Source organism: Chroicocephalus ridibundus, chromosome Z (assembly GCF_963924245.1).
Source record: "Chroicocephalus ridibundus chromosome Z, bChrRid1.1, whole genome shotgun sequence".
NCBI lineage: Eukaryota > Metazoa > Chordata > Aves > Charadriiformes > Laridae > Chroicocephalus > Chroicocephalus ridibundus.
The window spans coordinates 65,307,026-65,328,918 of NC_086316.1; the positions used below are offsets into that span (position 1 = coordinate 65,307,026).

The window sequence follows — 21,893 nt, forward strand, 5'->3', positions numbered from 1 at the left end:
ATAGTTTTCAAATGAACACCTGCATGTGGTTTCTTTTTTTTTTTTCATATTTTGTCAGGAGTGTAGTGATTTTAATTTTGTCATGAAGAAGAAGTGGTGTTAGATTTTAGAATGGTACCACAGAGGAGAAATATAAATTCTACTTTTAAAAAGAGAATGCACGGCAATAAAAAAAAAAAAAAAGACAACTTTAAAAAAATGCAACTTCCTTCAATTCTGGATTATTGATTGTACATGAGCACAACAGAATTTGAAATGTAAAACTAATTTAAAAACACTTTTCATGATGAAGTTTCTGTTCTGTAAATTTTAACTTTAAGTGATTTTTTTCTGCGGCAGTTACAAACTCATGAAACTAGTGGTTTATAAGGTAAAAGCTTCTCTGTAGCAGTAGGCTCAGCATCGCTATAATTAAACCTTCCTTGCATTGATTTACAGCCAGTCTTACTCGCGAGGGGGGGAGAGAGCTTACTCATCGGTGAAGATGGCAGACCAGGGGGAAGTTTCAAGCTGGGCAACAGACGATTTCTGAACCTGAAGTGGCAAAGGTTGAACGTATGATATAGGGAACAAGGTGTGGCGGGAGGATGAGTTTAGGGAGTTAGAACCCATTTTTAACCCGCCGCAAAGTTCTCGGGCAACTGGAGCGTGAGCAACTTTGCCACCTGCCGTTGCTTTGCAGTGCGAGTCCCTCTGGGAGGAAGCCGTGCCCGGCCAGCAACCACACGCCGGTGCGGTGCCGCCGGGGAGGGAGAGGAGCCCCCGGGAATCTGGAGCAGCGGCAGGGAGAGGCCCCCGGCGCCCGCTCCTAGCCACGGCCCTCCCCTGGGCCGTGCCCTCCCCCGCCTCCCGCACACCCCAGCTGATGGCAGCCCGCTGCCGGCTCCGCTCTCCCCCACGCCGGCTCCAGCCCGGGTTTAAATATTTCCGAGCGGGAAGCCAGCCCCTCTCCTCCTCCTCGCCCTCCTCCTCCCGCTCTCCCCGCCTCCCCTCCCGAGTGGCCAGCAGGACTCGGCGGCGCGGCGGCCCCAGCCGCTCCCACAGCCGGGCGAGGGGCGGTGCGGCAGGAGCTGTCCAACTTTTCAGCACAGTTTCCCCGCCGCTGCCCAGAGGAAGGCGCCCGCCGCCGCCCCGGTCCTCCCCGCCCGCCCCGGCCCAGTCCGGCCCGGCCCGCCCGCCCGCCGGCAGCATGGAGGCAGAGCGCGGCGGCGGCAGCGGCTTGTCCGCGCTGCCCGGTAGCAGCGACGGCGCCGGCGGCAGCGACGACGGCGCCGGCGGCAGCGGGAGTCTCAAAGCCCCCAAGCATCTGTGGCGACACGAGCAGCACTACCCGCCGCAGCTGCGGCAGCACCAGTTCCTCCAGCACCAGCAGCCCCCCGGCCCGCAGCCGCCGCCGCCCGCCTCCCGGGGCCGCTGCATGGCGGGGGCTCGCGTCAGGCACCGCGGCTACTCCGACACGGAGCGATACCTCTACTGCCGAGCCATGGACCGCGCCTCCTACGCCGTGGAGACCGGCCACCGGCCCGGCTTGAAGAAATCGAGGATGTCCTGGCCCTCCTCCTTCCAGGGACTCAGACGGTAGGAGAGGGCTTGGCCCGCCGCTCCGGCCGTGTGTGTGTGGGGGGGGCGCCGCGGCGGGGTGCCGCTCTCCCGCCCGCCATGGCTGCTGCCGGCCGCGGGAAGGGGAGCCGGCGGGGGCCGCTGAGGTGTGGGCACAGCGGGACCCCCGTCCGACCGACCCCGCTCCCCGCGGCAGGAAGGAGAAGAAAGGGACGCGGAGGCTCCGAAAGGGAGGTGGGGCCGGGCTGGTCTGCCGTGCTGGGTGACTGTGGGCAGCGGGGCAGCTCGCCTCCCCGGGGCCCTCGGGCAGGGCTCGCCTGGAGCGGGCGTGAGCCGGGCAGGGGCAGCGGCACGTCATCCCACACACGCCCGTCTGTGGGTGGAAAAGCAACCCCGAAAACACGTGGGTGGGAGCGGGACCGCGTCCGTGCCAGCACGGAGCCGTGAGCGGGGCGGCTTGCGCGGGGCAGCCGGTAGCGCCGGGCCCTGCGCTCCGCCCGCGCCCCGCTTCCCCCCGCTTCCCTCCGCCGCCCGCCCGCTCCGCTCAGCTGCCTCCCCGGCTGCCCCTCCTCACTGGAGCTGCCCTTCCTTGCCCGCCCTCCCCAGGAACCGGCAGCGCTGGTGCCGAGTGGGAAGGAGGCAGTTCGTGTGCTGTTGGCACGAAGTTAAAATAATGAGAGCTCTGGGCGGTGGGAGACAGCCTGGCAAGCCCAGGGTTAGGGTCCTGCTGGTTTGAATGGGTTTAGATGAGAAAATAGGCTAATGGTTTCTTAGCCAGAGGGAGGAGTCCGTCATCTACTAGTCTATTGTTCCCTGTTAAATGAGCTGTAGATTTATTTTGCAGTGTGTAGCTCACCAATGCCTATTTTGCTTTTGATGGCTATTACAGGCATCTGTTTTAAAATCAAATTCTCTGTCAAAATCAGTAGGATATTGTATTTGATCGATCATTTTATTTTTCAGGTTTCATTTTTAGTAGCTGGAACCACTTCCTTTTAGTGGAAAGCCACACGATTGTATTTGAATATTAAGCGGACATTGTGAATAAAGGATTTATGGAGGGAATGGTGGGCAGAGGGACAATACTTAATACACAGTTACTCTGTAGATTTTTTATTTCCTGAATAATCATATTTTTATACCGTGAAGTGATAGATGAACAAATAGTAGAATCCTTTCTGAACGAAGATTGCTTTGTGTGTTTCTGTGGTACACACTGTATTCTTTATTATGGAGCTTTGGCCATAAATCTGAGCAAGACATACTTGAATATTATCTGGCAGTGTTAGCTCTATTTCTGCCTAACATTGGCTTTATTTCCACTTCATATATAATTGAGAAATAAAAAGAGGTTCAGCAATTCTGAATTAGAACTACACTTTCACATCAGTAATCTTTAAAATCTGTCTTTTAATATCTGGTTTTCACAGAGCCATTCTGTTGCTACACCTTTGTATCACTTGTGTGAACTCATGCTTGTCCAAAGTTAATGATGTTAAATTTTTCACTATGTAAGACTTGAAAGAACACATAATATGCTCCAAAAATGAGCAAATGTTCAATTGAATGCTCCTTTCAATACATTCCTAGGTGTCTAGCGTTGTCTAGCATTTTTGATCTTTTAAGACTGAATGCTTTTCTGGTTTTTGAATGCAAAGAAGTTTAATTTTTGTAAATCGTAATGGTTGGTTTGAGTTTATTCAGCATTATTCCATAAGTGATTAGTTATTGAGGGGATAACAAGTCGAGGTGGGAAGGGAAAATACACATATTATTTTCTGTTAGGGTTTTGAGGCCATTTTAAAATTTTATATTATAATTCTTATGATGCCTATTTAAATTGGAATTTAAAAATCTCTAGGAACAGTATTTAGTTTTTTTAAACTTCCATTCTTTTTATAAGTGCAACAACGTTGTTTTGACAAGACATGCTCCTTTAAAATTAAGGGTGAGGGAGGTGGTCGGTGGATTTTATTTTCATTTTATGGGATTCGTAAAAATGCTTCAGATGTGCCTCCTTTTTAGTAGTACTAAACCAAAGCGGACTAAAGAATCTCGATAAAATTTACCATTCCATTACTTTCTTAGCAAAAATTAATTCTCACAGTTAAACATTTTGAATGAAACAATATGGAAACACAAAGTGAACTGTAAAAAATTGCTCTACAAATATATTCAAGAAATATCAGAAAAGGTTGGTATTTCCAGGACTTTCATTTCAAGTTCTGGGTCAACTGCTTTTTTTCATGGGAAGCAAAGCAAAATTTCTTCTTAGTATTCTTGTAAAACCAGTAACTTGCAATAAACCCCAATACTTTTGAAAAAGACACCAGTCCTTTTTGAAGTATTTCAGTTCCCTTTTCATACTAAGATTCTTTAATAGTTCTCCCTTATTTAACCTGTTCGTCAGAGGAACATTTCTCAATGGATTACCATGGATTTGTTATGGTCTAGGGTGATAAGCTTATCTTTCAGGAAAACCCAAATTACTCTGAATATGAGAGGGCGGGAAAAATTGTGTATAGAACTACAGGAAATACATTGTGTATTAGGGATAATATTAAACATTAATGGCTCAAATGTGCAAAAATTATATCTATATAATTGTTTTTCCAGAATTTGTTTTGTGCTGCTCTGAAGACATCCTAGTTCTTAAAACCTCAAAGAACATAAACCTCAAAAGAACCATAAAAGAACACTTAAGAAGCCAAATATACAACTTTGAAGTTTCTTCTATTCTAAGTTTTGTAGAAAACTGAAAAATATGCAACAGTTATATTTTTCAAAAGAAATGAGAAGGAATTATATATGTTAAAATTAGAGTTAGAACAGACTAGTACATCTTTCTTACCCCGACTGAAGGGAGTTAACATTTAAAAGGCAAAATCAACCAGCAAACTATCTAAACTGTGTTAGCTGAAAAACGCAATGCGCTTGTATTTCGGAAAATGAAGAATTGTTTATAACCATTTTCGTGCTTACTCTGGCTCTGTATGATCATCAGTAACTTTGTACACAACTTATTTACTAGAGCACTATGTTTCCTTCAAGGAATACAGTAGCATTTCATTATACAGAACAATGTATCAGAATTATTGACTGATGTCTTTTTCTTAAAAGTCAAGATTATTCCTATATTTTCACATGAGAAGGTAAGTGCTTTGAATTCATATACACGAGAGCTGTACAAAAGCCAGAGCTGTCAAGAAGATAGCTAGGACTATCTGTGATCTCTTTTTTTTGCCATTTGTTTACTGTGTGGTCTTGGGCAAGTCAATTAATCTCTCTTGCAGTGTTTTCTCATGTGTAAAATAAAAACAGAAGTAGTCATTACAGGTTTATGTTAACGTGAACAAAAAGTACTATGTAACAATAAATAGTACTAGTGGAATTGGGAAATAAATACTTCAACTCAAATAATTTTTCAGTCAATAGTGCAAAAACATTCAGTGTAATAAATGGAGGTGATGTTCTGGTTATCTTCAAAAATTTCAGGTACCTCTATTTGCTTCTCAAATAACTACCATTATTGCATGGTCTATTTTCAGAGTTTAGTTGTTTAAAAAAAAAAAACAACAACCAACCAAACAAAAAAAAACAAAAAAAACCTTAGCATTTTTAAAGGCTATTAGTCATACGTCAATTAAATCATCTTGCCATATCATCTTTCTGTGTTCTATTTTTCACTACTGAAATTTCAGAGTGGAAAAAATAGAGAAGAAATACCAGCAGTCCTAATTCCAAGATGTTGTATCCTTAAGATGCATCTTTATCTGTTAGACCTTAGACTTCTTTTTACCAGGTTTGCCAGACCATCATTTTTTTACAATAGGTCTCAGGTAAATTTTATCTCAAATGACTTAGAGGTCTAGGCTTCCTCACGATTCCAACTTTTCATCTGTGTTTATACATAAGCAACTGCACAAAGGTGAGGAAACATTACCCTTTTGCGATCTAGTAATCCTGGTGCTTGTTCCCTAATGCTATCTATTTTAAAACTGTACTTTGACAAGTGGCCATTAAAATTAGTCACTGTCAAAAAAATCTGCTTCCTCTCCATTTCTGTTGCTTGTATGGGACTAGGTCTAACCAAGCTGCATCCACCACTGCATTGCTTACATGTGGAGATAGCTCCGAAGTACCATTTTTTTCTTGAAGTGTCAATCTTGTCCTTACACCATTCAATGAAGGGTTAAGAAACCAAAATAACATCCAAGGTTGAATGCAGTGTGACATTTCAGTGGCTCAGAGGCTTTATTCTCTATTAGGAGAAGAAAGGAGTTTTATGTGTTAGTTTCTTGACTTTGTGAAGTCTGGGATAGCGTCTGACACTGTAATCTTTTAGCTAGATAAACCCTTGGTTTCTGTAGCTACAAATAGTGCACGTGCAAAAAATAATGGTGCCTTTGCAGATCTTGTGAAAAGCCAGTTTTGTACTCCAATAAAATCTACCCTTTTTTCCATCCTAAACCCCTTTCTGTTCTCCTGCTTGGTTTGAAAAGCTGCTCTTGATCTATTATGTCCTAAGTACTTCCACACAACCTAAGGAAATGGAAGATGAGCGTTTTCCAACTTAAAGACCAATAGAAAATGCTCTCTGAATTTAGTAGCAGTCTCTAATTAAGAATTTTGTTGTTTACTTGTCTGGCAGTGTTTTATTGCTTTGTTTACTACCAAGTGGTGCTGGCACACAAGATGTTACAATAATTGGCATATGCTAGCCCTCCCTCAAAGATACAAATAATTTTTACAACTTAGTAAACATTTTTGGATTAATGTTCTTTATGAATTGTCCATAAAGATAAATTAAATAAGAAACTCACATTGTCAAATGTTTTAAATAAGTGACTATAAGGGCCTTATTTTCATGTTTATTTCAAAAGGCTTATATTTTTGGATTGTTAGAGTTGTGTGACCTGAACAATGCAAAGAGCACTCATTTTCATGCTGTTGAAATTTGTAAAAGTAGTAGCTTTTAAAATTCACATATTCAATATGTTTATTTTAATATGAATATTGCTTCAAATGAATGGTGCCAATTTCCTAACTTAGTGAGTATAGAAACCTGTTAATTTAGCAGGACAGGCCCGTCATAATCCAATAGAGATCAATCAGGGCTTTAACACTTTTCCTTAAAGACCTAGCCATGTAAAGTTCTACCTTAAAATTATTAACACAACTTTTTAATGTATTTCTCAATGGGAACTATGTAATGCAGTTTTTCTTTCAGTATTTTTAAAATAGGTTTCAATATAGCAACATTATTTAGGTGTTAGTAGAGATATCTGTCAAAGAAGTGGTTATGTCAAGGAACACACAGACTCATGGTGTTCACTCTGTGCCACTTAGCTGATGCTCTAAATGTCTGTCCTTGGGACACCAGATGCACAACTGAGGGGTAATTTAGACAGGAATTTTGTGTAAAACACTGAAAGAACCTTAGTGAATGTCTTATAAAATTTGTCTTAAATGGAGTTAAATCATTTTAAGTACATGGTGCTCCTCTGGTAGAGGACACTTCGAAGCTAACAGGTGATTGGAAAACCTGTGAGATTATGTTGATGTGTTAAAACTAAATGTGAGAGGAAGTTGTGAATATATTGGTCCAAAAGCAAGGCAGAACCATTTGACTGTTAAGTAGACTGTCTTGATGGACAAGTTCCGAGACTGAATTTTTTGCTAGTGGAAGGCAAGGGTTTCATGAAGAAAGGGTGTTAGACAAACCCCACTCCATGTCACTTAACATAATGATCTGAAAGAAGGTTGATGTGCCAACATAAGGAATGTCAACTTTCCTTTGCCAGTATGAGGTACATTGCAGCTCTAGAAAAGAAAAGCATTGCTGAAAGAGTTTATTCTTGTAAACACGAATGCAGCTTATTTCTGAGAACAGGGGTTCTTTTTTGGTAATACAGTGGATCACCACCGTGTCTGGATCAAATCCAAAGCTCTTCTGGTAATTTACAGAAAGTACATTTAGTGATGCTTGTTTAGGCTGCATATTTAAAAGTGATAATAACATTTGCTAATACAAATGAAAATGTATAGATAAGATATTAAATTCTGTTGATGTTTATTTTGAATGCAACAGTCCTGTTATTTACATCTCTTACTTGATGTATTAAGGCCTTAAGTTATATATAGTACAGGTTACAGGAGGGGACAGTATCTGTCAGTTATTAATAGCAAGGAAATGCCCCGCTATTGTCCATTCCCCAAATTCTTTTCAGTTGTATCTGTCCCCTCTACTGGGTCTTCCCAATCACTTAGTGTGATTGGCTATGAAGATTGAAAACTATTTTGCTTAATAATGCGGCTGCAATTACACATACATGCCTGCCTAGTTCCAGTTATTTTAAATAGGTCTGTATTATAGTATTAGACTACAATATTTGCACCGTAGTTTCTGATTATCTTCCAATACATTAACAAAAAATAACTACAAACCAATAATAAGACAAGTTCACTTGCTCAGTTAACTTAGTATATGCATATAAATGTAAAAGGGACAAAGAGAAAATAAAGACAGATAGCATTACAGAATCATGGAATCATAGAATGATTTAGGTTGGAAGGGGCCTCTCAAGGTCACCTGGTCCAACCACTGCTCGTACAGGTCTGTTCAGAACACGTTGCTCATGGCTGCATCCTATTGAGGATGGGTATTCCACAGCCTACCTAGGCAAACTGTTCCAGTATTTGACCACTTCATGGTAAAATATTTTTCGGATATCTAATCAGAATCTCCTGTGTTCTGACTTGGGTCCTTTGTTTCACATCATATCTCTGTGCACCTCCAAGAGTCCAGCTCCATCTTCTTTGTATCCTCTCTCTGATCAGGGAGGTAGCATAGTTCTCTGGGTGCAGTCTCACAAGTGCCCAATAGCAATTCCACAGGTCTAGTGGAAAGTCTAGTGCTGGAGGTGTTGTTTTCCACTGCTATTTATTAGATACACGATTCTAGGAATGACTGGATGCTTCGGTAGATTAGTTTGCATAGGCGATCCATTGACTCTGTTTCTCTTTGTGAGGGACCTGTAGCTTCTTTTCTCTCAGATTTCAGGGAGAGAGTTCAGCTGCAAGAATAGCCAGGGGTGGGGGAAAAGAGGGAAAAAAAGAACTGTGCTTTCATATCAAATATTTTTTGGGGGAATTTAGTATCTGCCAGAGATGTTGTGAACATTCACACTCTTGCCCCTCCTGCCTTGGCTCAAGCTGATTTAAGGCCATCCAGCTCCTATCAGGTGAAATTGGAATGATGGGAATTGTTTAATCCAGGGACAGCCAACCGTCCTTCCAATTCCAGAAATTTAAACACTTCAGAACAAAACCCATACCTAAGTCCATAGTCCAATACATAAGTCTCTAGTTCAATACTTGAACCTATGGCTCTGACTGTTGAGCTAAACTTTCTGTTACTTCTACTGTTCTAAGGTTTTGGATGGAAAGCATTACACAACGCAATGCCATGAAAATTGGAGACTGAAAAATGGTCCTTGAAACCCAGTTCTTTTCTGTTCTTTGCTGCTGTCATTATAACCTCTTCCAAAAGATGTTCCCAAATTTGGTTTCCCTGGAAAATAGGTCCATTTCTTCTGAACCGTACAGTGTAGAAAAACTGCTGGGAAGCTCATCTCAAAGAACAGCAGAAGGTTACAGAGGAAAGAAAAGCAAAAATCTACCATCTTTGAGGTATTAAAAATCACTAGAATCTTCAGTGTATTTGGAATAATATTTTGTTATTCCTCCAGAACCAAAGTCTTAGAGCTTCATCCTCACAGGGAAGTTAATGTGTAAAATGAGCAGTTGGTCATACATCAGGGGTGCTAATCAAAACCACCACATTAAAAATCTATGTATAAACAGGTATTTGCATGTGTATTTAAATACACACATGCAAAGACAATCAAAACATGTTTAGTCACAGGGAATTAAGTCCAGATGTTGGATTTAGAGTTAGGAGTTCAATTAATAATATAATTTTATATTAAATATAGAGAGCAGAGTTTCAGGAGAATATAAAAGGCTGCAATGCTGTGCTTAAGGGATCTACACGGTCATAAGGCAAACTGCATTTGCTGTCCCATAGGATATGTTATAATAGAGGGATGAAAATTCCCTGTCACATTTTGAAACTGAGAAATCACTGGGTGGACATCATTCAGTTATCACCATAGGTTATCACATCTATGTTTTGGGATGTGGTCATCTTTATAGCGGCTGACCATAAAAAGTGAAGAGAGTGAGAGCAGCTGCTATTAAAATTACCTTTCAGGTTTTGGACACATTCATGATTGTTTTCAATTATTACATCTAAACACATAATTTTAGGTTAAACTCATCAACTTCTTCTATTTATTTACTTATTTTTCTCTCCACTTAAAAATTAAATAGTACCAGCTATTTCAAGGCAACAGTTGGGATCTCAAGAAACACTGAAGGGACTTTTTATATAAGTGAATAGTGGTGCTACTAGTAAGAAAGTCTGGTAGTAAATGGAAGGAGGATGAATATTCTGTTAAACTGTTCTACTCATTTTCACAATATCAAATAAAAAATACCACAAATTTAAGGCCGAGATGCTTTTTTGCAGATGCACTTGTGTGCTCTCTCTCTCTCTCTCACAGACACTTGAGATATTATTAAATAAAACAGTAGTAACAACCCATCTAATGGTAGGATAACGATATAAAGGCCTGCTACATGTAAACACGTGCTTCAGGAGCTGATGTTCATTTCATTTCCATCTGTACACTTATAAACCTTAGATTATCAGCAACTCACATTTCTCTATTCATCAATGTTCTAGGAACTTTTAGGCACAATCTGTGCTTGGCTGTGAGAATAAAAGCAGTTTACAGTTAAGATAGGTGTTTTGATGTATCTACATTGTTTATAGGCTTTTGCATATGTGAGGAGAAGAATGCCTCTGTGATATTTAACATTACAGAAATTTCACTAAAGATCCATCTTATTTTCATCAGTTAACAAAAAGTAAATACTGAATTAAAAAAATATAATTACTGAGGTGGTCATCTGAATTTCTGTTTTCCAGTAGTGTGGCTTACAAAAATATAAAAGAAATGGATACTTTTAACAGATAATAACTCTGAGCATGCTAAGAAACCAAGATATTGGATGAGAGAGAGAGAAATTGATTTGAGCAAAGCCCGCCACTAAATCTTCACTAAAATTGTCTGGCAAGTCTCACCATTTTTGACCACTTTTCTGACTATCTTCCATCAGTCTATCTATACAGTGATTAGTTGACTTTCCTTAGTAACTAAACAAATTTACACTCATGGTTACTGACTAAAAACCAGTAATAGGAAAGGCAGTCACCTGGAAAGTGTAGATTTTAATAGGGTAGCCAACATAACTGTTTAGGTGTATGGCAGGAGATTGTTCTGAGCACAGTAGTTTTCCTCCCACCTTATGCTGCCAGTAACTCTACATGTCATTGTGAAAACGCAAATAAGCTAGTTTCCTGTATTGATCTTTTGAAGACTAGCACAGTTCCTTGTATTAAGGAGGATTTCATACTTACAGTGTATTTTTCTTCTGGAAAACTTCTGCAATATTTCAAAAACTACAAGTTACTTTCTGTGGAAAGGCATAGCAGACCTTTACATATAGATTTTAAAACTGCAGGGCAAAAATTTCTTATTTTCTATTTATTGTCTTAGAATCATAAAGGTGGAAGAGATCTCATAGCAGAATCAGCTACACTTGTGTCAGATCCTTTCTTTTCTGTAATTTTTTTCGTTTTTATTCCATATTTTTAAAGTTCCAATCTAGTTGCTCCTTTCTTCTACAGTCTTTGCAGTTTTGATTTATACCTTTCATTATATAACATGTCCAAAACTGATCAACACCTTCAGCTAAGGAGCTGCTAACAGTGGATAGTGTAGAAGCATAGCTTAAGTGTTCAGCAAGTTAATGTTACTATTTACCCTAGATTGATGATTGACTTTTTTTCCAACAGCATGGCAATGTTGTATCATAATCAGCTTCTAATTCACAGTAACCCCAAAAGCTTTTCAAAAGAACTGCTATCTAATTGTTATCTTGGAGTTGTCCAATTTCCCCTATTGTATGTTCCTGCAAATCCTGTAATAATAGAGATCAAGGACTTCCTTGAGGTCATGAAGCATGAAAAATTACTATAATTAAAACATCTTTATTTTTATAATGTAACTTGTAGTATAGGGTCAGTAGGAAACCCTACTAGATTGCTAAAACTTTCAACACAACATTTAGCGTTCTATAAACAGCCAAAAGAAAAGCTTGTGACTTGGTGGTCCCATTGAAATAACAAGCAAACACTGATGCCATAGTAATAGAAGTGTTAGCGTAAGATAAACTGTAGTGTAATATAAAACTATAATATAGGGTGGATTTTTTTCTAGTGACAGATGCACAGTCAAAGAAAACAAGGTAAGGAAGTAACTTAAAGTGCCTTTTTTCTAGGGGTGAAGTATGCAGCAAAAAACATAAATTATTCATTGTGAAATTCTTATGTCTGTTAAATAATGCAGCAGTATAGCATAATCCACATGAATGGAAACAACTGACTAATCCTTACCTGGATCATACTCAGAAGCAAAATATATCAGCAAAGTTTCTATTATAAACTTTTTCTATACACTTGTCCAGAATGTACATTAAATCTTTTCTGACCTATTTAACTTTTAATGTCATTAAATGTGGTTGAAAAATTAATGACTGGATCCAGGAAGAGTAGAAGAAGAAAATTATCCGATCTGGTAATTTTTTTTTATATTGTTTTAGAGAAACTTGATGCCCAAAATGTGAATTCTAGTATTTGACTCTGTGTAAAGAACCTCTCTTTTCTCAAAGTATATCTGCACTTAGTAAGGGTAAGGAATCTTAAAGTGTAATTTGAGACACAGGTCAGAGAAAAAACATTTGGTTTGAGTTAGCAGTAACAAAACTGAAAGAACAAAGAAATTAAACTGGTACAGAAACCTAGAGAAATGAGCAGACTGAAACCCACATGTACGTTTTCTGTCCCTCCAACCATATAATAATTTTCACTGGTGCATAAGTAGGAAATTAGCTGAGAAATTGCACATAAGTAGATGTCAATTAATTTCAATTCACGAAACTTAGTCACTTTGATTCTTACTTCAGATACATCACCTTTAGTTTAAGATTACACATTATTACCATGCACCAAATAGTGAAAGAGAAATGCTTCTGCTTTGGCCTCTGCCTCCCCTTCCAGGAGCTATGTGTCTAATCGAAGTCTGAATTTCATTGCAATTTGTCTTCCTAGACTTTGCAAAAGGAAGGTGATAAGGCCAAGAGATCACAGAGCATTGCTGTCTTCGCAAGCTTATTTAGTAGGCAAAAACTCCTCTGTTAGTACTGAAAAGATCTTTGGCTTAATGTGAGCCTTAACATTACTCAGATTCAACTTTATGACTTGTTTGCCCTTCTCACCAAAAGAAACAAAAGAGAGGTACGCAATACACAGTTCAAACGGTCCTAGCATTTTTCAGATGTATAGTTTTATTCAGATAAGAAGCTGAATATATTCAGGTGAGAAGCTCCATCTTCTCTACACCTTCCTATTAGTTAGCTGCAGACAGCGGTAAGTTCTCTGTTGAATGCTTTTTCAAGATGCTGCTTTGTGACAGGAGTGATTACAGTCATTACCAATGTGATATAATGGACTGAACACATTTGATAGGTAGGATATCAAATTCTAATACCAATTTACCCCCATTCTTACTGGATCTCAAATGTACTGCAGTCTGAATTTTTATCTTCCATATTTATGATGTTCCAGTTTTACCCTAATATGCAGCTTTAAATAAATAGAGATTACTGTTATTTTAGATGGAAAAAACACCCACAACTTTGAATTAAAATCATTAGTGAAAATCAGTAATAAATATCTCAAGACAAACTTCCTCATGTTCCCCAGAGTTGAAAGTATTCCAAATGTAGCAAGTGCTTATTTTAAAAACCTTGGATGAAATTATCTCATTTGCCAAAATAAGCTTTAAAAGGGCACAGCATTTTCAAGGGTAGACCACCTTCTTCAGCTGCATTTTCAGCAGAAAAAAAAATAAAGATGCCAAGGTATCCTTTGCCTTGTGTTGGTTTCCTAAGTGCAAAGGGTTCTGTAGAATGGAGCTAAGTTCCTCATTGTCTGATCCCTACTTTTTATAGTTTCTTGTACATAAAGGAGGATAAGTCCAGCTGTTTCAACCCTTACTCCATTGTGAAAACCCAGTAAAAATATCAAATATTTAGGTGAATATGTATTCCTCATCATGAAAAAAGATATTTAAAGACAGACTAAGGTAGTACTACTGCTCTGTTTTCGAAGTTCTTACCATGATATACGTGTAAAATTACAGCATTTGAGCAGACTTTGTAAAACAAACAAAACACAGCTTATGAGTCTGATATAGTTTGGAAGTGTTCAGTTCTGCTTTCCTATCTGTTTTTCTAGGTAATAATGATGATGAACTGATTGTGTGGTAAATGTACACCAGTTTCCTTGCTTTAAGAAATGACTTTGTTCTGGGACTTAAATAGCTATTTTAATTTATGACATGGATCATATTAACATTAAGGATGTTAGCAGAGAGAAAATAATATGTTACTTTCACAATACTTAATTTCCCAGCTGGATCTTTGACCTTTAATTTCACTTGTGATTATATCATTCTCAACATACTTAGTGTCTCTTTCTGTCATTTATATATTATTAAATTTGATTCTTCAACATTAAGATTCCTAAATTTTATTTTATGTTATTTATCTTGAAGAAGTTAATTCCATATTTATAATGCTGTTCTAAGCAAAAAAAAAAAAAATTCTAAAAGCTGTAGGTAAAATAACTGTTTTCTGCATAATTGCTGAAATCCACATTAATATAATCCAACACAGCAATGAAGTTATTTTGGTGGATTTGGAAGAAACTGGATCAAATCCAGAGAATTTATCGTGTTGTGTTTTTATCCTACATAAATGAAGAGTTAATTATATTTATGTATTCTAATTATATAACTTATTTACTATATAGAACAACTAGTAAAATAAATACATGGCTGATGAAAACTATTTAAGATTGGTTTTGATTAATAAAAATGCTACGTAGATGGAAATCAAAAACACGTAACAGCATTATTTGTATCTTTTACATTATTACACGTTAAGTTTTGAAGTTAGCACAAACTTTTTGCCTTTTTCCTGGGGAAAATTCCTGATTTCTGATATGCAAGGCACCTTGTGGATATTAAATAAATTTAATTTTACATGAATAGGGTATGGCTGGTTATTCAAAGTCATATAAAGAATTCTTTTATTGAGGTACAGTATTAAGTCATAAAAGCCAGAAAATATGTATTATGTTCTGACTCAGACACAAGGTGGTTATTTATATCCATTTTGTATATCTGTTATTGTTATCATGTTATCACTGCCTTGGTTTTGGTAGTGTTGAAGCCTCAAACAGACTGATGACTCATTCCAAAGATCAAACCATCCAGTAATAATTCAAAAGATCCTCAAATTTATACATATGATAGGAGATTGCAGATGCAGACATGCAAAGAAAAGAGACAGTAGTTATGGGCAGCTTAACCTGGATCAGGATTCCAAAGTATCCTAAAAAAATTTCCTTCCATATATGAAGCTTCTTGCTCACTTAAAACTGTGGAGACAAGCAACTCAGCTGCAGTATCTTGGAATATTGGATCAGCACAAGAAACCAGTGTTTTAGCATTTACGTAAGGCAGTGTAGTTGTAAAATACCAACAAATATTGATACTGAAAAAGCAGCACCTTCTGATTATGTTAATTCTCAGAAGGGAAGCGTATTTCCAATTCATTCCATAAGCACTGTACCTGCACTGTGCAGCTTCTAAGTTATACAAACTTCATTTCTGCTTCCACAGATTTTGTAAATGCTTCTGAGTTTTATTTATTTCTGTATGATCTGTCAGCACTTCTCTCTCTTGGGATAAGGAGAAGGGCATCTAAGTGGGAGGAAGGTGGTGCAGTCAGATAAAATTGCCTTTTTTTCCATTACTTAGAAGGAACTTAATGGACCTTTGGGAAAATATTAAAATTTAACACCAGTGAAATTCTTGTGTGCTACAAGTGGTGCAGATGCTAATTTTAAGTGGTTTTTTTGTTTTAAAAGACTTCAATGTTTTTCCTCTTCCTGTTTTTTCATCAGGAGATGTCAGCCCTTACTTTTGATATTGAAGGATAATTTTGTACAAGATGCTAACACTGGATATTACCTGCCATCTGAACAGGCGTAATGTACGGCAGGATGTATGGTTTGCAATTAAATCTACAGTACTTGATCCTATGCTGAACTGTTTGACTGGTCAGGCTTAATACCTTTAAGTCTTGTTTGTGTAGAATATTATCAATATTTTTGCAAATATCATGGGAGTTTAATGGGTTTTGCAAATTACTTTCTGGTGTACTTCTCCGTAGCAATACAAAAAGAACGTTTTCAGCTTGTTTGAAAATTTTACAAGTGTTAATTGAGGCTTGGCATTGTGAGGTGGTTTAGAAGTGGGAGTTGTCATACAGGAAATCAGATATAAATAAGGTGGGGATAACTAATGAACAACCTTGAAGGTGAAGGGAACAGCTTGTATTTGATGCTATAGAAAGTGGAAAAAGACAGCAGGGGAATGCACCAAGGGAGGCAGAGATGTTGAAGAAATTGATTAGGTAATTTTCTTTCCAGCAGCATTTTAGGTGAATAAAGGAGATATGAAATAGTAAGACTGTGGATGGTAGTGCTGTCTTTGCAGATGGATAGGAAAAGTTGCATCTAGAATCTGGAAAATGGGGTTTGCTCTTCAGTGTGCATTTACTACCTAGCATAGAAAATCCCTGAAAAAGTATCAATTACAAAATGCACCCACACTCTTAGGCAGCTACATTCACTGTTGTTTAGTTCCTTGCACCGGGTAACCTCAGCATGTATAGAGGAGTTGTGCATCACCTGACTTTATTTTGGGAATTCTCTAGGTACAAGATCCTATTTATGTTAACTCTAGTACTTGATGTCTTTAATTTCCTATATATTTTTCTAAATATTTGTATTTTCTAAGGTATTTCAGTAGGAATGTTATGACATGATTTTAGATAAATATGAAATGGTACTTAGCCTGTTATCCATTTGTAAGTGAAATGTGAAAAAAAGTCCTGAGGGGTGTCTCCCAGCATGCCTAGATTGTGCCTAATAGTAGCAGAAAAAGGTAGCTCCAGATTTTTTCATAGCGTATGTGGTATTCCAGTGAAACTATGTTCATTTTGCCAGGAAGGTCTGTTCTTTTAGAAATGTGTGGGTGATTGTACTCAACTATCTCACTCAACTGTTTGAGACTCCTACATCAATACATTTTATAACATTATGGAAAATCTTCTTATTATGTCATCAAAACAATCACTTTTAGGCCATGTCTGTTTCTTTGCTACCATTAATATCCTAATAATCAGAGAAGTTAATGGACTTGATTTATCCAAGGGATACCTTGAGAGGTGTTTGTGGAACTGTAATAAAAGGTTTTGTTTCTGTGCTTCCTTTTAAATTGTTTTGCTTCGGACTACTCTCTGCTCTTCATGATATTTTCCCATTCTTTTTTAACAGAACATAGTTACAAAAATGACCGAAAACCATGGATCACAACATTTGAAATAAGACAATCCAGTTCACATGGATGTACCTTGGTCCCACAGCGTACCTAATGTGTTTTGAGTTATGATAATCTAACAAATTGAATCCAAATTGAAATGCAGCTAGTTTCAAATATTTTCTGACCAGATTCCAGTGATGAATTTAGTGCTCCACATGTTTTTTTGGTCAATTTTCTGTTTCATGAAAAAAGGTGTATTTGCATGCTTTTTTCCAAAATTACTCAATCCCACTTATTTTCTACATCTCTGCTATAATTTTTAAATAAGATATTAAGACATAAGATGTATCTGTTAAGAGGGAGCACATTCTGCCTGAAACTGTAGGTACCTATAATTCAAAATCCACTTCAGGCAGGCAGAGATGAATATTTATATATTTATTTAAATCAAAGGTGGAAAAATATAACTGTCAAGTAGATATGCTTTACATGTAGGCTAGTAAAGTTTCATACCACTTGCTAGAAGTCTGTTGTACAAGGAATATGAGAATATGATAAAATTATTTGGTAGGAACTTGATTAAAAAGATATCATCTAGTCATGGGTGTATAAACAGAAGTGTCCTATTTCTATGTCTGTGTGTGTGTGTTTACTTACTACTAGGGCTGTGATTTTCCAGGAAGCCTACGGAAACTAAGCATCAGCCAGCTTTTGAAACCACGAGCCAAATAGTTGACATGGAAATTTATATCATTGAAGCACAGAAAGTTTAGTTAAAGAACAACAAATATCAAGATAAATGGTTAAGAATTAAACTCTTAGTTTCTCCTGAGGATTGTGCCGTACCAAAGTATATGTTGCTTGCAAAATTACTGCTGCCATGTAAATATATAGGACTGCATAGTATTTTCAGAGGTACTGACCCGATCTGCTACTGAACTCATAGTTGCTGCAGTTGCTTGCTCTATTTACTGAAGAGTATAAACCCTAAAGCAGGTTATGTGGAAGCTATAAGCAGGCCGAATTTCATCTATTTTGTGATAATTGCATACTTGTACTCTGTGCCATAGCACAAAATTTTATTGAAGATGAATCGTAGAATCATATCATGGCATCGTTTGGGTTGGAAGGGACCTTAAAGATCATCTAGTTCCAACCTCCCTGCCATGGGCAGGGACATCTCCCACTAGACCAGGCTGCTCAGCTACTTCATGTTTAACTCAGTGCACTTGGGTAGCCATGCAGAATAGAGGACATGCTGTAAGCACTCTAGCTTAAATCCTATAGCTTTTTTGTGTGCCTGCATACCCATATGCCACTTTCCTATAGAGGTCAGCATTAAGAAGGCGTTCATAAAACAGTTCACAACGAGTGACAACCACTTCTGTCCAGCACAGGTGTTGGTCAAACAAACAAATGGTAAACTCCCTATCCTAGTTGAAAGCCAAATTTATAGGTTTTGCCTATAGGCATTTTCATGTAATCGCTTGAATTCTTGATGTTTCAGTATAAATGAAGAAGTGAATTGCAGAACTGGGATTTTTTTCCTTAGGAAAACCTTCATACCCCTGTTCCATAAAGGTAGAAATGTTTGTTAGTGTCAGCTAGGAATTGGGTATAGCACTGTGAATTTAAGAGCATATCAGACTGCATCCTGTCTGTCAAAGCAGGGCATTTACGCCACTCTTCAAACAAATGTGGCTAGACAGAAACTGCACTAATCTAACAGCAGAACTGAAATAAGGTTTACATGTCAACTGACTGAAGCAGTTTTTTATCCGGATAATGAAGGTTTTCAAGCTACCCTCTGTGCAGAAGGCCATCTATGCCTGATAGGTCCAGGCTTAGACCTACAGGTTTCAGTTTAGAGTTTTGGTGTCATTGTTGACATGTTTCATATATTACACAGAGAAAAAAATTCATCCCTGCACCCAATATGTTGAAGTATTTATAGATATAAGCAGTGGAGTTTTTGATCCAGTCTAATGTTGTCACCCTTTCTCTTTCAATTTCACAAAATAGATCACCATAAAATCAATAATGGCTATGCATAAAGGAAAAAGAGATGAAAATTTGAACTTAATTCTGAATTGGTTGACAGCTCTGGATTTCAGGGAGGTACTCAAATCAATCTGAACATATTATACATACTAGGTCTCATTAGTTATTTAACTGATTTTGATAGAAATAGATGAAAACTCAGATTTTAGAAACACATAAACCATATTTCAACTACTTGCTTTAGAGCAAGCACAGTGAGGAAATAGGATGGATCTATGCAGAGGGATGCACTCAAAAAGTCTGAACATGTTATGTTAATTTGTAATGTGAAATAAAAGGTTGGTGTGTGTTCTAGCACATAACAGACCCTGTCAGCTTTCTAAAAAATGGCAATAGATCCATCTTTTACAAGGATCATGACTGAAAATAAGAAAACTTCTGGGAGGAAATACAAAAGCATTAGGGAAATGAAAGTGAATTCTCATGATATTGGTATAGTAAAAAATGTACTTCCCCAGACTTGGCTGGGGTAAGAAATGAGAGTAATTCATTTACAGTGTTATAGCCTGAAGTGGGATTACAAACCCAGACTTTTCTAGCACACACTGTAGAGGCTATAGCATGCAAAGTACTTCAATTATTCATAAAGCCCTCACAAAACTCCCATTTTGAAGATATAAAAATTTACTTGCACAAGGCTACCCAGCTAAAATGGAAGGCCACAGAAAATAAGATTTGAGTCTTGTGTAGATATTTAAAATTTCTTATAGAATTAAGACAGAATAATTTCTCACGGAGGAGGCAGTAATTTTGAACTCTTCTAATTGAGGAATAACTGCAACTGAGGAATAAGATATTGCACATTTTCTATGAGGTTAGGGTTGAAACCAAGGAGCTACTCTGGGGTAGTTAATGCAATATAAATCCTATATGTTAGTTTAATTTCCAGCAATTATTAATACAGTTTTATGCAATGGCTAAATGACAGATATTTAGGCTTTAGATACCTAGTGGTAATTCTGTACAGACTTTGTTCAGCACTTAAATACCACTTTACCTTCAGAAGCACTGCATTTATTCAAATGAAAGAAAAATTAGGTCAGAAATTTGGGCTGTTTGGCGGGTATCTATCTTTTGAGATAATATTCAATATAGTAAATCTTGAAACATATAATATTTGGGTAGACAGGCTTGGCAGGAAATTTTGGAATGTATCTTATCCATCTGTTGTTATTATTATTTGATATTTCTGTGAATATCTACTGTTGATATATGTATACATACTATCTGAACATTCATGTGCATGTGTGATTCTAGTGATTTATTGAAAATAGATAAAAAGACCAGCAACAGAGAGGCTGTAAAAATAAGTTAAATATATGTACAAACAATTATTCTGTGTTAGTACTAGGGCTCATTGCCCAGCTTTCATTGTCTGCCTCTGTATGAAGCAGAGACATTCTACTGTCTCTATGTATAGAACTTAATGAAAACTGTAGACACAGTAATACTCAATAGATTAAATATGAAATATCTTGAGACTAAGCAATGTACATTAATTGTGACTGTGACAGCTTGATTAAAATGGAGATTAAGTATGCACATAATAAAATATAGTAATAAGATAACTGAAATAAAGTAAATTAGTAGACACTTTATAGAGCACTAGGTTTAACAGACATAGAAGTTCTACACTTTCACTAAATGGCAAGTCTAGTGATAAGTTTTTTCTGTAGAGCTCAATTTTAAAACCATATATATAATTTATGCTAGCAGTTACCTTATAAATAACCAGTTTGATAAATATAGCTATAAAATAAATTTCTGGTAAATTGTGGAAATGCCATGATTTTCTCTGTTTCCTACTTTGATCATTTGGCATACAAATGATGGGCAAGAAAGAGGGAAGCCTACAGCATGAATTTCCACAAGCAATGAGGAAACTGGAACATGCACCAGTTCTGTGTTTTCAGTTTTGCCTTACAGACTACAAAAGAGATCTACTCAGAGAATGGTTATCAAACACAGGTCCCATTAAGGTAGCTATTATTCAATTTGTATATGGCTCTATGCATATATGAAAGGAAATGTTAAGTCCCAGTCCTATATGAATATAGTGTTGATAATTTATTCTTCAGTGTTTTTCCAAGTGTCACTAGAAGCACAAAACTCCTTTAAAAATGCCGGTGAATGGCCAGTTTTGCGATCTATGAATGTGTTTTGGTTTCTGAGTTGTACCTTGTTTTTTGATAGTAAGCCCTGAACTTCATCATTCTTCACTTCCTTGCTGCTTAATATGTAATTGACCAAAAATATAACTGTAGCTGGGTAATATGAAGTCATCTTGATTAGAAGATAGTTTCTAAGAGGATGAACAGTTTTAAGAGAAAGTGATGTTGCCCCTTTCCAAAATCTGAAGTATACTATGATAACCAAATGTGTATTCCATTCTGTGTTTTTTATCACAGGGCACCTTTTCTATAAAATTATGCAGTTATGTGGACTGAAATACACTAATTATCCTGTTTTACTGTTAGTTTTGCCAAATGATACAGTAATGCATACTGTGTGGTACTCTAAATAGCACAGGGAGAGCGTATGCTGCCTGAAGACTAGACAGGAAGTACCCTACTTAGAAGAAAACCTTTCATTGCTTTGCTTTTTGTAAAATCAAATTACCTAACACAT

At 37.6% G+C, this 21,893-nt stretch overlaps 1 protein-coding gene across 1 annotated transcript in view; it reads left to right on the top strand.

The window, feature by feature from the left end:
* The first annotated feature begins 1,060 nt into the window (after nt 1-1,060).
* Nucleotides 1,061-21,893, top strand: part of PDE4D (phosphodiesterase 4D) — a 409,683-nt gene continuing 388,850 nt past the window's right edge. The window contains exon 1 of the mRNA XM_063319799.1: nt 1,061-1,578. Within this exon, the coding sequence (XP_063175869.1) occupies nt 1,190-1,578 (389 nt within the window). The 5' untranslated portion in view covers nt 1,061-1,189. The remainder of the gene's footprint in view (nt 1,579-21,893) is intronic.